The sequence below is a fragment of the Cyprinodon tularosa genome, unplaced genomic scaffold (assembly GCF_016077235.1).
Source record: "Cyprinodon tularosa strain WSP-4 unplaced genomic scaffold, ASM1607723v1 ctg104, whole genome shotgun sequence".
NCBI classification, from domain to species: domain Eukaryota; kingdom Metazoa; phylum Chordata; class Actinopteri; order Cyprinodontiformes; family Cyprinodontidae; genus Cyprinodon; species Cyprinodon tularosa.
The window spans coordinates 264113-281020 of record NW_024037827.1 but is presented as its reverse complement, the minus strand read 5'-3'; the positions used below and the strand labels follow the sequence as shown (position 1 = coordinate 281020).

At 40.2% G+C, this 16908-nt stretch overlaps 1 protein-coding gene across 1 annotated transcript; it reads right to left on the bottom strand.

Moving 5' to 3' along the window:
* Positions 1 to 6367: 6367 nt before the first annotated feature.
* On the bottom strand, positions 6368 to 12210 carry gh1 (growth hormone 1). Its single transcript, XM_038282221.1, has 6 exons — positions 12126 to 12210; positions 11850 to 11983; positions 11629 to 11745; positions 9712 to 9855; positions 6695 to 6841; positions 6368 to 6609 (listed from the first exon to the last, which is right to left on the bottom strand). Exons 1-6 carry the CDS (start codon positions 12133 to 12135, stop codon positions 6547 to 6549), a joined length of 615 nt encoding a protein of 204 aa, XP_038138149.1. The 5' UTR covers positions 12136 to 12210; the 3' UTR covers positions 6368 to 6546.
* Positions 12211 to 16908: the final 4698 nt, after the last annotated feature.

Sequence of the window (16908 nt, the reverse complement as noted above, 5' to 3'; positions counted from 1 at the left end):
TCGCATTTATTAATCCATTATTGAATACTATAATTTGAAAATATATTTTCAAATCCTATTTCAAAATGAATTATGAAAACACAATTCCTAATTCTGATAATAAAAATCTGTCCAAATTACACATTCAACAAGGTAATTCCTTATTCGATTTCCTTTTTCTTTTTCATCTTTGATCTTCAAATTATTTTTGCAATTGCATTTTAATTTTAATTAACCTTCTCCATTAACGTTTTCCGTCACGTTTCTGGTCCTTCACCAAAGTGAAGTTTATTTCTATAGCACAATCCAGTACATGGACAATTAAAGTGCTTTAAAAGAATAATAGAATAATAATAAAATAGAAGAAAAATAAAAGCAAAATAAAAGCAAATAAAAACTAATAAAGTCTCAGTTAACAGTTTAACTTTAACAGTCAAAGGCACAAACGTTTTTTTTTTTACTTTGACTTCGAAGAACTCAGGCTTTCAGCACCTTTCCAGTCTTCTGGGAATTTTTTCCAGATCAATGGATCATAGGAACTAAATGCTGCTGTTCCATGTTAGGTTCTAGTTCTGGGTGGACAGAGCAGACTGGAACTAGAAGACCTGAGTGGTCTGGAAGGTTGATCCACTGCCAACAGCTCTGTTATGGATTGAGGTGCTGATCTTTTGAGTGATTTATAGACTAACTGAAGGATTTCCTTTTTCCAAGCTACAGGGAGCCAGTGGAAGGACTTCAGAACCAGGCTGATGTGCTCTACTTTCTTAGTTCTAGTGAGAACATGGGCAGCAGCATTTTATATCAGCTGCAGCTGCCTGATGGACTTTCTAGGCAAACCAGGCTGGACTATTGTAATGAGCCACTAGAACTGTTAAAAACTACAGGCTCACATATAAAGCCTTAAATGGCCAAGCTCCATCTGATATCAGAGATCTGATTGTTCCTTATGTTCCTAACAGAGCACTTCGCTCTCAATCTGCAGGTTTACTAGTGGTTCCTAGAACTTCTAAAAGTAGAATGGGAGGCAGATCTTTTAGTTCTCAGGCTCCTCTCCTGTGGAACCAACTACCAGTTTTAGTCCGTGAGGCAGACACCCTGTCTACTTTTAAGGCTAGGCTTAAAACTTTCCTTTTTGATAAAGCTTCTAGTTAGAGTGGCTCAGGTTATCCTGAGCTATCTCTATAGTTCTGCTGCTATAGTATGGGAGAATTATCCTGCCATAAAGCAAGAGCACATAATTTCAATTTGAGAAAAGAATTTCATCTTCTTGCACTCAAAACTTAAAATGCTCACACTCAAAACATGCGCTCTCTCTCAAATATTTTCTCTTCTCTCTGAAATCTTTGTTTCTTCTCTCAGATTTAATGCTTCTTTCACAGATATTTTCTCCTCTCGCTTGCCTTCTTCTCTTCGCGCACAAACCGCGCTCTGCTCGGGTCTGATATGCGCTCACAAACCTGTAGGCTCTGCTTGCGGATTTTTTCTGCTCTCTCGCGGATTGCAGGAGGATCGTCGCCTAGCAACCCTTCCAGCCAATAGAACGACAGCCTGGGAAAGGGTGCACTTGTTTAACCCTACTGAGTGTGCCTGTGCTACTACGCCACTTATAAGAGCGTCAGCTGAAACTGCTATTTACAGTAGTTTTGTGGCTCGATTCAACAAAGTTCAGTACTTATGGATAACCCAAACAGTTCTGTACTTTTAAACAATTAGTGGTTTGTTATGTACAAAAGCAAAGAACCGACATATTAAATTATTATCTTGAAATACTTTGTTAGTATAATGGCAAATCTTTACGTTTTAACCAGTCAGTGAGTTATGGATGTTTTAAAATGTTGGATGAGTGGACAATTGGTTCGAAAGAGGAGTCCAATCGCAGCTCAAGTAGGACATTACAAGGAAAGGAGACTTATGTCTTCTGAAAGCCACCGCTGTTTTCACCTCAAAGGAGCTTTTCATTGGACTAACTATGCGGTTTGTTGGCTATATCAGCAGGTTAATAAATAATAAGTACTGTATTATGATATTAAAATTGGTATTTATTTATTTAAATGTTATTATCATGTTTAATCAGACCTCAAATTTTATATTTAGTTAAGAGTGAGATTGTTAACTTTCAGAGGCGTGGATGACTTGACCCTGGAAGAGAAATCTTTTTCTCCTGACTTCTATAAGAAAATCAAAGTCAGGATTTTCTCTGACTGACAGCCCTGTGGCTGCAAGGCTATCAGTCAGAGGTGGCAGTCTGCAGCACTGGGGCCTCCAGGCCACCGTCCTGTCTCCATTTCTCTTCACCCTCTACACCTTCACCTCGTGGGCTGAGGGGAATGAGCTGGAGTACCGGTCAGTCATCATCGACTTTGTGGACTGTTGTGAGAAAAAACACCTGTGTTTAAAGTTAGGAGTCACAGCCAAACTCCAGCGGGTGCTTGGAGCGCGAAAAAAAAGACGCTAAAATAAATTAATATTGGGCTACGAAACTAGTCCGAATTAAAAAACTTATTATCTATGCTAAAACAGGCGAAAGCTTCTGATTGGAGTTCTGTAAAGAAGCAGGAGAGAGTTTTTTGATTTGTGGAACTTGAGAAATGTAAGTTAACAACGTTAGGATTTCTTTATTTTATCTTTTAATCAGATAGCCAAAGGCTCCTTAAAGAAGATCTTTTCTGAAATGAAACCAGGTGAAACAGAAACGTTTAAACGTTTCCTTTGGAGGAGTTCTGGATGGAGAATATTGACAGACAAAAACTATTTTTTTTTACTTCATAAATGCAAAATGTTTGCATATTTTTTACAATCTTGGTATAATTCCTGCTCTAAGTGGGTCGCTCTGTCGGCTAAAGGCACATTTTAGTGGCCCTATATTCCAGTTTACGATTAATAAATTACATAGTTCACGATTATTTAAATAATTTGTTAATATGATTAATTGTTTCAGCCATAGATAAAATACATGAAATTAGCTACACAGAGTAACTACAGCCCAGATGTACAACTTCTAATATTAATATTTTAAATGCTCAGTGTCAGTTCCTCTTATAGTTCCAGTGCACATGTAAATACAATTCATTTATTTGCCGACCCTTGAATGTATTATTTTGCATGATCCAGAGAGAGCATATTAGATAAAAAAAAAAAAAATAAGAGTGGGGTTTACCTCTGTTTACCTCTGCACAATTCTATATCTTCAGAAGAAAACACAGGATAAATCCACATATTATAGACTATATTTGGTTAAACAGACACTGTCTTAGTCGCAGGTAAATTTAAATGCAATCCTTTTCAAAGTGAAAAAAGTCCTAATTCCACATTCATCAGAGCCAGTGATGCTTTAAATATTGATAAACAGCATCTAGTGCATGTTGTGCTTATAAGATTTGTATTAATGTAGCAAGAAATGCTGCTGTTCTCTTTAAACAAAATGAGCCCTGAAGCTCACATTAAGCATAAAAAAGAGCATGCATATTTTTTGCAAAGGACCAATGAAACTGAAGAATAGTGTCCCTACCAATGTTGAAATCAAACCTACGCCCTTGTTTCAAATACCTTGGTGTTCACGTCAATAAGAAAGTTGACTTGACACATAACACCATAATAATAATTGGAAATAACCATCCAACATTTTAACTTTTTGTAAAAAAATTATTTTTTCCCCTACATTTTGAAATTAATACTAGCAAAGTATTTCAAGATAATAATTTAATATGTCGGTTCTTTGCTTTTGTACATAACAAACCACTAATTGTTTAAAAGTACAGAACTGTTTGGGTTATCCATAAGTACTGAACTTTGTTGAATCGAGCCACAAAACTACTGTAAATAGCAGTTTCAGCTGACGCTCTTATAAGTGGCGTAGTAGCACAGGCACACTCAGTAGGGTTAAACAAGTGCACCCTTTCCCAGGCTGTCGTTCTATTGGCTGGAAGGGTTGCTAGGCGACGATCCTCCTGCAATCCGCGAGAGAGCAGAAAAAATCCGCAAGCAGAGCCTCCAGGTTTGTGAGCGCATATCAGACCCGAGCAGAGCGCGGTTTGTGCGCGAAGAGAAGAAGGCAAGCGAGAGGAGAAAATATCTGTGAAAGAAGCATTAAATTTGAGAGAAGAAACAAAGATTTCAGAGAGAAGAGAAAATATTTGATAGAGAGCGCATGTTTTGAGTGTGAGCATTATAAGTTTTGAGTGCAAGAAGATGAAATTCTTTTCTCAAATTGAAATTATGTGCTCTTGCATTATGGCAGGATAATTCTCCCATACTATAGGCTTAGACTGCTGGAGGACATAGGGACCCGTTTTCATCATACTGCCATCAATCCATCTACACTCACCGGCCACTTTATTAGGTACCCCATGCTAGTAACGGGTTGGACCCCCTTTTGCCTTCAGAATTGCCTCAATTCTTCGTGGCATAGATTCAACAAGGTGCTGGAAGCATTCCTCAGGGAGTTTGGTCCATATTGACATGATGACATCACACAGTTGCCGCAGATTTGTCGGCTGCACATCCATGATGCGAATCTCCCGTTCCACCACATCCCAAAGATGCTCTATTGGATTGAGATCTGGTGACTGTGGAGGCCATTTGAGTACAGTGAACTCATTGTCATGTTCAAGAAACCAGTCTGAGATGATTCCAGCTTTATGACATGGCGCATTATCCTGCTGAAAGTAGCCATCAGAAGTTGGGTACATTGTGGTCATAAAGGGATGGACATGGTCAGCAACAATACTCAGGTAGGCTGTGGCGTTGCAACGATGCTCAATTGGTACCAAGGGGCCCAAAGAGTGCCAAGAAAATATTCCCCACCCCATGACACCACCACCACCAGCCTGAACTGTTGATACAAGGCAGGATGGATCCATGCTTTCATGTTGTAGACGCCAAATTCTGACCCTACCATCCGAATGTCGCAGCAGAAATTGAGACTCATCAGACCAGGCAACGTTTTTCCAATCTTCTATTGTCCAATTTCCATGAGCTTGTGCAAATTGTAGCCTCAGTTTCCTGTTCTTAGCTGAAAGGAGTGGCACCCGGTGTGGTCTTCTGCTGCTGTAGCCCATCTGCCTCAAAGTTCGACGTACTGTGCGTTCAGAGATGCTCTTCTGCCCACCTTGGTTGTAACGGGTGGTTATTTGAGTCACTGTTGCCCTTCTATCAGCTCGAACCAGTCTGGCCATTCTCCTCTGACCTCTGGCATCAACAAGGCATTTCCGCCCACAGAACTGCCGCTCACTGGATGTTTTTTTCTTTTTCGGACCATTCTCTGTAAACCCTAGAGATGGTTGTGCGTGAAAATCCCAGTAGATCAGCAGTTTCTGAAATACTCAGACCAGCCCTTCTGGCACCAACAATCATGCCACGTTCAAAGTCACTCAAATCACCTTTCTTCCCCATACTGATGCTCGCTTTGAACTGCAGGAGATTGTCTTGACCATGTCTACATGCCTAAATGCACTGAGTTGCCGCCATGTGATTGGATGCTTAGAAATTAAGTGTTAACGAGCAGTTGGACAGGTGTACCTAATAAAGTGGTGAGTGTATATTCACCCAATCTGCAGTATTTGTTAGTTCAATCTCTAACATCTGGTCTGTTCTTGTTTGGCTGTGACTCCATCCTGGTGAGAAATGTGGCTGCCATAAACACCTTTGTCTATAGATGTTGGAGCTCGGCCTGTTTTTCAGTGTAGTCCTGTTTCTCACTGTGACCAACTGGATGTGCTCCCTTTGATACTCTGACATGGGAGCTTGTAGCTCGTCTGCCTTGCTGTGTTTCCTGGACAGGGCCGCCTGTGGAGCTGGTTGACAGTTACCTTTTATGTATCTGCTTATTTCTATATGCCAACTTCTGTCTCCTTGAACCCCAGTCGGCCCCGGCAGATGGCCGGTCACACTGAGCCTCCCATTTAACAGGGAGTTTCTTCCTGTTAAAAGGAAGTTTTTCTCTCCACTGTCACTACAAGCATGCTCTGTATGAAGGATTGCTTTCCAGTCAATGAATTGATGCAATTACCTGGTTTTCCTTAGATAAAAACTATATAATCTAGTTGAATTGTCTCTGTAAAGTACCTTGAGATGACATGTGCTGTGAATTGGCGCTATATAAATAAACTGAATTGAGTTGAATTTGGATTGATGGAAAGCCCTCATCCATCATCTGTCAGAGATACTTTCAAGACAACAAAATGTATTAAAAGCAGATTTAACCTTCTTTAGGTTTTAACAATTGACATAAAATTCATGGATTCACACTAGAAAATTAGGACTAGATTTACTTCAACTAATAAAAAAGTTTTTGTTACTGACTGGATGATCATAGTTCATCATCTGGTCGTGAGTTGTCTGTATTTTCTTAGATTTGTTTCATCCACCAGACTCAGAAACCAGCAGTGGATTAATGCAACACAGAAAACACTTTATTTTACACATTACTGCTGTGACATCACATCTTTTTGGCAGCTTTCTTCACAAATCAGGTCAGAACTCGTGTTGTCAACATTTCAACTGCAACAGCATCACCAAGCAGAATCTATGCTAACACAAGGGGCGGGGCTTGACTTGGGAGGGGCAGGGCTACAAAGTGCAGTTTGCCTCCGGGGAAAGCCGACACTTTGCCACTGTCAGATAAGTCTCCACCTGCAAAGACCCCCAATAGTTTATCATTATCATCAACATTACAACATTATGACACCTTCATGACATCACATGTCTCCTTCTTTACCTTGTGCATGTCCTTTTTGAAGCAAGCCAGTAGTTCATAGTTTCTCCGCAGGGAATCGTCAGCTTGCAGACTCTGATAATAATTTCCGTATGGCGCCAGCTGGAGGGTGGAGGTGTCTGGAAAGAGCTCTTCTGCATCCTGATTGGCCTACAAGATCAGGTTTTAGCAACAGTATTGACCTAATGCCCCTTTTTCACTCCTACCAACTCAGAGTCATTTAGTACGGTTTGATTTGCCTTTTCCAAGCTTTGACTATTTTAACATTTAAGCTACATGGAACGTTACTTATTTTTAGGGCCTGTTTACTTGTGGTTCCAACCTTTCTAAGTTGCACTGAAAATAAAACGTCAGAGGATTGTCGGTCACTGCTAATTTAAATTACTAATATCTTCAACCTTTAAATCATTTACATTGGGCCTAGGCTGTGAATGTAAGCACTTTTGCAAGCTAGTAGTTGTCTGTCTTAATGTTGGCAGTGGGCTTTAGGCTGCCCTGCAAGGCTTTAAACCTGGGTTTGAATGGAGACTAAGCCATTCTCAAGCACATATCAAGGAGCTCATTTTGAGCCTGGATCCAGATTTATTGTTGATTCTGTTCATGGTGGAGAATCCTGCTTCACAGCAGCAGGTTGAGCCAAACATCCTCTAAATGTGCAGGGTCATCTCTGAGCACACCATTTCACTTTTCTTTCACCAGTTCATCGCAGTTCTTCCAGCAGTCCACACTTTCTCTGCTCTCTTTTTCTCATCGTCTTCTCCTTCTTTCCCATCCCATTAGTGTGCTGTGTCTAAGGCTACGTTCACACAGCAGCCTAAGCGACCCAAATCCGATTTATTTTGCCCACATGTGACCTGGATCTGATCTCTTCATTGCAGTCTGAACAACACAGATCCGAAATTTTTCAAATGCGACCTGTGTCTGAACGGCCAGGTCGCATTCATCCGACCTGAACGCCATATATCCCGACAAAGGTCCCTATTCTGGGTCTTGCTATGGAGAAGCGGCAATAAAAACAACAACCATGGCAGACAATGTTGTGGAGAGCCGTATTTATGGTTAACCATCTTGAAACGATTGTGTTTTTATGGTTGGAAAAGATCGCTAGATGCGCGCCGGCACTACCATCCATGTTTACTTCTGTAAACACAGAGCACGCTGGCCTGTGATGTCATTGCGTCCTCTACTGCGCATGCGGGACACATGCATTGTATGAATGCAGTTCACACAGGAGATCACATACAAGTCGCATATATTTGGAAATGTGAAAGGCAACGCAAAAAAAATATAAATCGGAATTGAGCGTCAAGGTAGCTAGCAGCAGCAACCCAGACTGACACAGCTCATTAGCTAATTTGTATCACGTGCAGCCTGGTGGCGGCGCTCCAGAGGGTTTTACCGTATTAACAGGAGAAGCGGCGCAAGTTAAGTTAGACACTGTCGTCGGACAACATGCAGTAATTTATAAATGTTTTAAATCAGGTTGGTACGGATTAGCTAGCAGGTGGGTCCAGAAGTTAGCATTAGCTTACCTACACAGGCTATATAGTGATGGCTTAATGAGGCATCTTTAAGCACACTTTGCCAAACTGTACTGATACTGTGTTGATACTACAAAATACTAACACCTGCTGGCAGAGATGGGAAGTAACGAAGTACAAATACTTTGTTACTGTACTCAAGTAGATTTTTCTGATATTTTTACTTTACTTTACTACTTATTTTTATGGCGACTTTTTACTTCTACTCCTTACATTTTTACACAAATATCTGTACTTTCTACTCCTTACATTTAAAAAAATTGGCTCGTTACTTTAGTTTTGAATCATTTCAATGGAGTTACCGTTATTATTTTTGACGTCATAAATAACAAATTCAATCTAATTGGATGGGAATCTACGTTGCATTTGACGCACCACTACAAGATGAATCGACAGATTCGACGGTATTCATTGGCGGCAAATCATTGCAGCTTGGTGGCAGTGGCGTTAGCATAGTAGCATGGACGACGAGATGATTGAAAATGAACACAACGGAGATCTAGTCCTATTGGCAGACATCCATTTAAAATGTAGGCAACGGCATGAAAAAAGTGGTTTCTACTTTTACTTTTATACTTTGCCATCTCTGCCTGTTGGACCTTTAAAGACACTACAGGCAGGTTATTTGAAAGACTAAACTTAATTGATTTGATGACCGAGTACAATTGCATAATTGAAGTTATTGTAGGTTATATTGTATTATTTCATATCTATGTTTACATTGAAAATATCTTTGCCAATAAATAATGTAAACATATATCATAACGTTAAAAATGTACAGCAAAAATGTGAATGAGTATGCTTGTGGATCATATTTCTAAAGCAATAAGTACAATAAAAAGTAAATAACCTAAGAGTCAATTGGAATTAAAATTTAAGTTTACTGATAACTGAAAGGAAAAGTACGACACAAAAAAGGAAAATAAAAACGCAACGGCTGACATGTTTCTATTTATTTTAGGCTGTTCCTAAATTCTTGATAAGTATATTGATAAACCGCAAAAGATTATAAATTTTTTTAGCAGATGCGTCATGTTGACAGATTTTTAATACAGTTTAATGTGTGTGTCAGTTAGATGCAACTCCTGTATCGGTCACATGACTTTGTTGAAATGACACACGATACAGTGTTTGGCTCTTTGGGGTCAATGCATCGGTTTCGCGGCACCAAGCACTAGTGTTATAATTTACATACTTCCAGATAATATTGCATTGCTTCTCTCTCTCCTTTACAAACTCAAGTTGTTCCATATAGCTGTCTACTAACTTCTTTCCTCTGCTCTTTTACCCTGAGTCTGACAACAGTCAAAAAATTGATTAGGCTGTCAGACTGGGGGGTCACCTTGTCATTTAATATCCCACCCCCACAGAGTTATTATCCCACAATAATGTTAAATAAATCAATCCAAAACTGGCCCAATCTGGACCCTAACCCAATCTTACCAATGTAAAACAGACATTAGTGTTTAGTTTTCTTACCCTGATTAGGTGCAGGATCCCGGACTTCAGGTCAAACAGTTTTGGTGAGATCTGGTTCCTCGGTGAAGAGCCGCCGGAGAGAGAACGGCTGGGAAACTCCCACGATTCCACCAAGCGGTAAGATATCGACAAAAGCTTTAGAACCTTAAAATGATTCATACAAATATGATTTCAGAACACAAAAACCAGTGAGTTCCAATGAAATCATCAACAGCATTTGCACCTAGAACCCCTCAAAAAGGATCAAACAACTGCTACAAACCCTAAAACCAAATGAGGACCACACCAGCTTCAGAACCTTATTTTTCTACTGTTTTGCTGGTATAGTCTGATATTTTTGTTCTGAAAGTTCACTGTGAATTAATAGGCCCCCAATTTTAGTCTGTGAGGCAGGCACCCTGAATACTTTAGAGACCAGACTTAAGTCTCTAAAGTATTCACCTCAGCAATATATATATACACTGGAAAAATGATGTAGAAATAAGTAAAAATGTCTTAAATGAAGTGCATTTAACCTTAATTTGAGTAGGTAATGAGATATTTTGCCAGTTTAATTAGTATTTTTACTTTTAAAATAAGATAATTAGATAATATGTACTTGAAAGAAGACATTTCAATTGTCTTTTCTTATTTAAGTGTAAATTGTCTTGTTCCATTGGCAAAATGGCTCCTTTGCCTCCTCATTCCCAGAGCAAATGCACTTATTTTAAGAAAAAAATACTTATCTAGATTTTTTCCAGTGAATGTATATATATATATATATATATATATATATATATATATATATATATATATATATATATATATATATATATATATATATAGATGCTGATATAATCACAGCTCTGTGTGGGTCCTGGGCTAACTAACTGTCTTTATAGTACTATTGTAGTTTTTGCTGTTGTATTGTGTTATACTCTGTTGTGTGCTGTGATACTGTGTCTTACAGAGCAGAATAAGTTGCAGAATAATTTGCTATGTATTTCTAGAGTATTGTGTAGTAGTCTGTCATATGATTTGGTCAGGGTAGTAATGTATATTTTCATGAATTACTATGCAGTAGTTTGTTTAATGATGCCGTAATTTGTTAGCCTGGTGAGACCATCCTGATCTTGTGAGCTTTCAAGATTTCACTCACTAATCAGTCTGGAGACTCTCCGTTGAAGAAAATTTGGAGCCGTTCACCAAACGAACGTGCAATAAGCGTTGGCTTTGAGGCGGGTTGAGGTGTGACGCAACGAGAAGCGCGACAGTTCAGTCTAAAGAACATGGCGGCTTCAGCCAATGAAACTAGCGTTAGCGTGGCTATCGAGCAAGTTTTATGGGAATTACAGAGTATTTCTTCACTGAAAGAAGAGCAAAACACTGCTCTGGAGGCTTTTCTTAGAAGAAAAGATGTTTTTGCTCTTCTCCCAACTGGTTTCGGCAAGAGTAGCCTGGCTGTTAGTACGTCATATGCTTCGTTGATCTGATTGGTTTATTTGGCCCGTCTATCACCAACATAGGCCAATCAGCTAACCAGTATTTTCGCCCCTTCCCAAAATTACTTCAACGGAAGGTTTCCAGATGGATATGCGGAGCAAATCCATCTGGCGGAGTCAGGTTAGTAATTTGTAGTACTCATTTTACATGGTACTCTGAATTGCAACATAGTAATCTATTGTCCTGTGTAGTACTAAGCTGTAGTAAGCTATACTTTGTTTTGCTAGATGATACCATGTACTGTTCTACATTTTTGTTTAGCACTGTGTTGTAATCTGTTGTACTGTATGCAACTGTGTAGGACTCTGTAGTTCTGTGTGGTAGTGTGTAATGCTGTCTAGTACTGAGCACTACTCTGTTTTACCAAGTGGTTTGCTCTAGGAAAATATAGTATTTTATAGTTCCCTCTAGGTCTATGTAGTACTATTTACTGACAGAGCTGCGTTGTGTCTCATGCTTGTCGATGGGGCTGATGATGTAATCTGAGTTGCAGAAATCCTGCAGGAAGATCTTGTTGAGCTGCCGTTGCTCTTCCGTCGGCAGAGAACTCTCCTGATACACAAAAGTACAGAGAAGTACATGAGAATGGCGGCCATGAACAGGGTTAGTTTAACTACGGTTAAGGTCCGTGTCTGGTAGAACTTTGGTAAACTCACAAATTCAGAGAAGAGCCTCTGAGCGAGTAGATGGAGGTGCTGGACTCTGCTGACGGCTATGGAGAACATGCGCTGGCTGTCTGTGATTGGCTGAGAGGAGACGCCCAGACACATGACTGACAGCAGAAGGATGGCTGGGAAAAAAAACAGATGAGACAGGTGAGTCCTTACCTCTTAAGCTACCATCGGCAGAATCAATTTTATAGACACCTGAGTTTTCATGGTAATATTAACGTTCAAAGCAAATCAGAAACACAGGATATCTGCAGATCTTACCTCTGTCCATGGCTAATGTGGGATCAGTTCTGGGTCTGAAAAGTCTGACCTTAGATGGGGTGCTGCTGGGTGTTGTGAAGTTCCAGCTCAGAGATTTCAGGTTTTATAGCTGAAAGTTTGATGCTTAAATTCATAAGGAGAAACATGAAACGAACAAACAGGCCTGCGTTCGTCTCATTAACATGAACACCTTCCAGTGATCCTCATGCAGTATTAAAAACATGCCAGGTTTGAGCTGGAAACTCTGATGTAGACATCATGTTCCAAATGTTCAGAGCTTATTGCACCAGCTTTATCGTGGCAGAAAAACAAACCCTCTAACTTTTAGCTACCAGTCCGTGTGATTATGACAAAAACCATAATGCACAGTATAAAACAGATTATAAACAAACAAAACGGGCATTTGCTCTGTTCTATTCAATCATTCACTTTTATTGACTTTATCATATTGTGCAGAGCTTCTTATAAGTAAAAATTTATTAGCATTCGAACATTAATCTGATGTTTAAAAGCTTATGTTATGATTAAATCTATAGTTATAGTGGCTCTGGTTACTCTGAGTTATCTTTGTATTTATGCTGCTATAGGCTTAGACTGCTGGAGGACATAGGGACCAGTTCTCATCATTCTACCTCATTCTATCTATATTCTAGAATTCTGTTGTATTTATCTCTTGTCTTTTTTGCATCATAGTAGCTTCATATGGTTAGTGCTGTTTAGCTGTGACACTATCTTGAAGGGAAATACCTCCAAGATGTTGCCTTCAATTATCTTAGGCAGACCTCTGAAAACTCTGCTGCAGTGATCAATTCTACTAAAGATGAATGAAGCAGGAACTAGTTTTTTAGGGTCCTGCTGAGACATTAGTCCTTTAATCCCAGAGATGTTATTTAGGTGTTCAAAGGAAAACTATCTCTGTCTTCTTGAGCACCCAATTAAAATTAATATACAATATATCTGTATATTCATTTTCTGTTCCTGATATCAACTGCACTGCTGCCATTAACACCTTTGTTTATAGATGTTGGAGCTTGGCCTGTTTTTCAGTGTAGTCCTGTTTCTCTGACTGTGACTGACTGGATGTCAGTTCTTCTTTACAGCTGCCTTTTGTATCTTTGCTTCTGTCTCCTCGAACCCCAGTGGGCCTCAGCAGATGGCCGCTCACACTGAGCCTGGTTCTGCTAAGGGTTTCTTGCAGTTAAAAGGGAGTTTTCCCCCTCCACTTTGGCTACAAGCATACTTGGTGTGAGGGATTGCTGTAGAGTCAATGAGTCGATGCAATCAATTGGTTTTCCTTAGAAAACTTTGAATCAATCTGACTGGATGATCTGGTTGAATTTTCAACGCAAAGTACCCCGAGATGGCGTGTTGTGAATTAGTGCTAATTATATAAACTGAAGTGAGTTGAAGTTTGAGTTTAGTGCTCTATTTCTACCATTAGGACTGAGAGTCCTGGTGTTTACTTTTGGTCTTTAATCATTTAATTAGTAGATTTAGATTCCAATTTGAGTTTTAGGCTACATTCACACAATTTTCTTATTTTCTTTTCTTGTTCTTGGATGACCACCTAACAGTCTCGAGGGTAAATGGTCCATGGACTTATAGTGCAGGGTGTGTAAGAAGATGATGCCACAGGAAGTTTTCACTCAAGTTTTTCCATATGTATGAATCACTTCAACTGTTTATTTGTAATCAGATGAGAAAAAAAAATCATGATAAGCTCTATAGATGAACTATGCCTTAATGTTTGGAATATCATTGTTGCAAGACTTTTACTTTGAATGACACCAACTCAAAAAACAGCAAATAGCATGTCGATGAGATTAAATTGACCATTTGCAAGTATTTCTGCTCTGGGTATGAAAAACTACGGAGCCCCTCTGATGACATGGTCAAAAAAAGTTTTTTAATTGTGGCCACGAAGTAGTATTTCGAACGCACGATAAACTTATTGCGTGGCCACGAAGTAGTATTTCGTGCGCACGAAATACTACTTTGTGGCCACAATTAAACATTTTTTTTGACCATGTCATCAGAGGGGCTCCGTAAAAAACAGATGTTCAGCTGAAATTCCAAAAAAGGTTAAAAAAAAATCCACTGGATTTTGTTTCCAAGTTTGATTACGTTTCGCTTCCCATCGAGGAAGATTTTTCAATTCAAAATATCAGGAATAGTGTTGAGTTCAAGGTTTTATACAGTAGCCCAACAAAATCTTCACCAGAGTTCAGCTGAAAACTCCAAAACATTTAGCTTATGCACAAGTTCATAAAAAAAGTCACTTTACCAAAAGGTAATTTCAATCCAGATATACAGACACATTCAAAGTTAGCTTCAGTTTTCCAGTTTGACCCTTTTTATTAAATAACGCAGACAGATTCTGTCATACAATGGGATAGATGGACCTAGTATTTAAGGAGAGTCAGAAAATGGGAAGTTTCAAAACATTTAAATAACAGAAAAATAATAAAACAAAACAGAACAGAAACGCGGTGGATGAGGATAAGTGGACAGCAGCGGCTGAAGGGGAGCAGGTAAGTGACCACGATCACCTGGTTTAACAGTTCAGCCCATCCTCTCGGAGAAAGGCAGGATCTAGCCAATGTCCTCGATGGTGCAACCCCAGTGAGCAGGTAAGAGACATCCAAGTCAGAGAAACCATTCAGAACCGGACAGTTCCGAGATCCAGGAGACTGTATCCTGACCAGGGGTTCCGATCCGAACAGGAACATACAGAGCCAGGGTTCCACGAATACACAGAGTGTTCAGAGTTCTATGAGTCCAGCGTGCTCAGTAAGACAAGCGCAAATAAAGACAGGCAGGCTCAGTGGTACAGAGGAGGTGTCATAGTTGAAGGTGATTCTGGACGAGGTAAAGGTTTAAGAGGTTTATTGAAAAACAAGATAGTGGATGTGAACAGGAAGGTGTAAGGTCTGGTCAGGTTCTTCTGGGCTTCTGCAGAGAAGATGAGACTGGTGAATGTGAGGAAACAGTTGCTGGAGGATTATGGAGGGCCTCTCAGTGTAGAGAGGCTGTGGTCCGGTCTTGGGGGAAGTGTCCCCGGTGGTCCGAGTGCTGACCAGTACTCTCTCCCTGGTGGGTGGTTCGAGGGTGGACAGGCAGGTGAGCGCAGGTAGGAGGGCTGAGCGGTGGATAACCCGACATCCCTCTCGGGTTCCTGGTTGTTTTCAGACGGGGGGGTCCAAGGTCTATGGTTCACGGCTGGGTCCAGGGGTCAGAAACGGGGGTTCTGCAAGAAGAGGTTCAGAGCCGGATTTAGACAAGGGTTTTTAGAATCTCTAGGACAAGGTTTGGGTTTGGTCTGTACCAACGCAGTTGCATTAACAAACTGACGCCCTTCTCCTGGTTCCAGCTCCTTAAGAAGGGTGGTGATCAGCTCAGATGTAGTGCACCTGCCCGTCCATCACTGCTGAGGAGAGAGAGAGAGAAAACCTGGCCTGCACCCGGATACAGCCCGGAGTGTGACAGGAGGATAGACAAGATCTGGTACCAGGATAAATGCCGAACTTTAAACTGGTCTCCACATTGAAGCTAGGCTTACAGGAATTAAAGTTGACCTTCCCCGCATTCTGAGCCAAAACCCTGAGGGCTCAGAGGAGAAGAGCCGTGACACGATCAGAAGACAGGAGACAAAACCTCTGAATTCACTGGCCTCCAAGACTCAGGACAATGACCAGGAACTTAACTGTCATGAAACAAACATAAATAACTGACACAAAAACATAACAATAAAAAAAGAATAGAAGATAATGATCAGGCCCCGATAGCTGGCAGCAGGTGAATAAGATAATTAGAGCGCGGGGGTGGGGGGGATGCAATGGCAGGTGAATGAAGTTTTTAATTAGCTCAGGTACCGGTGCTATGATCATTACAGATTCAGCTTATTACTTGGTTTAAGGAAGCCCAGCCGGTTGTCAATTCACTGACCTGCAGCAATTCCTCCTATTAGTATTAGGCAAGCTCTTTTCAGTAAGAGCAGAGATCCATTATGCTAAAGTTTTTGGTAATAGTAGCCTACCCAAATGCCCCCTTCCAGGACCTTGTCACAGCTTAACAGAATTTCAGGCCGCATGTAGCTACCATGAAGAAAAAGTGAGAGCATATTAATTGGAAAGGGAGGAACTGCTTGTTCTGTCAAATATCCTCATCTCACAGTGTTAGGGAATCATTACAAAACTCCTGAATCCAGATTATGACCTGGATCATCACCAGTATTTCATGAATTGTTCCTTGGCACAAGGGACACAGATAAAAAAAAAAAAAACTGCCCATAACTTTTCAAGTTATTCTTTTCACAGAGTGATTCATAGCTGACAAAGTTAATGAGCATGGCAAGGTGAAAGAGTATGGGGGGTGTTGCGGGGTGGAAGTGCACCATTGTCTCGTCTGTTGTGAAAGCGTTCTGCCGTAGTTAATTCTGGTTGCACTAGTGGACCAGCAGATCCACCTCACGCCTTAAAGCAGATTTTCTTTTTTCCTGAATCAGAATGATGACAGTGGAACTGGGAAGACAACGATAGTTCCATCCAGTAGTGCAGTGGTCCCTGGAGAAGTGGTTATACTCGCACTCTTTTTTTGTAGTATTTACTTAATCTCATATAATTTCACCTATTTGATCTCAGAGAGGAAGGATAAAGGAATAACTAAACACTGACCCACAGACTAGTGACAAACAATTATTTATTGTGAGTGAACTAGTCTTTTATCCTGAGTCCATCCACTTGTATGACACCTATTCTCTCACTTAGCAAATCAGTAGTTTCTT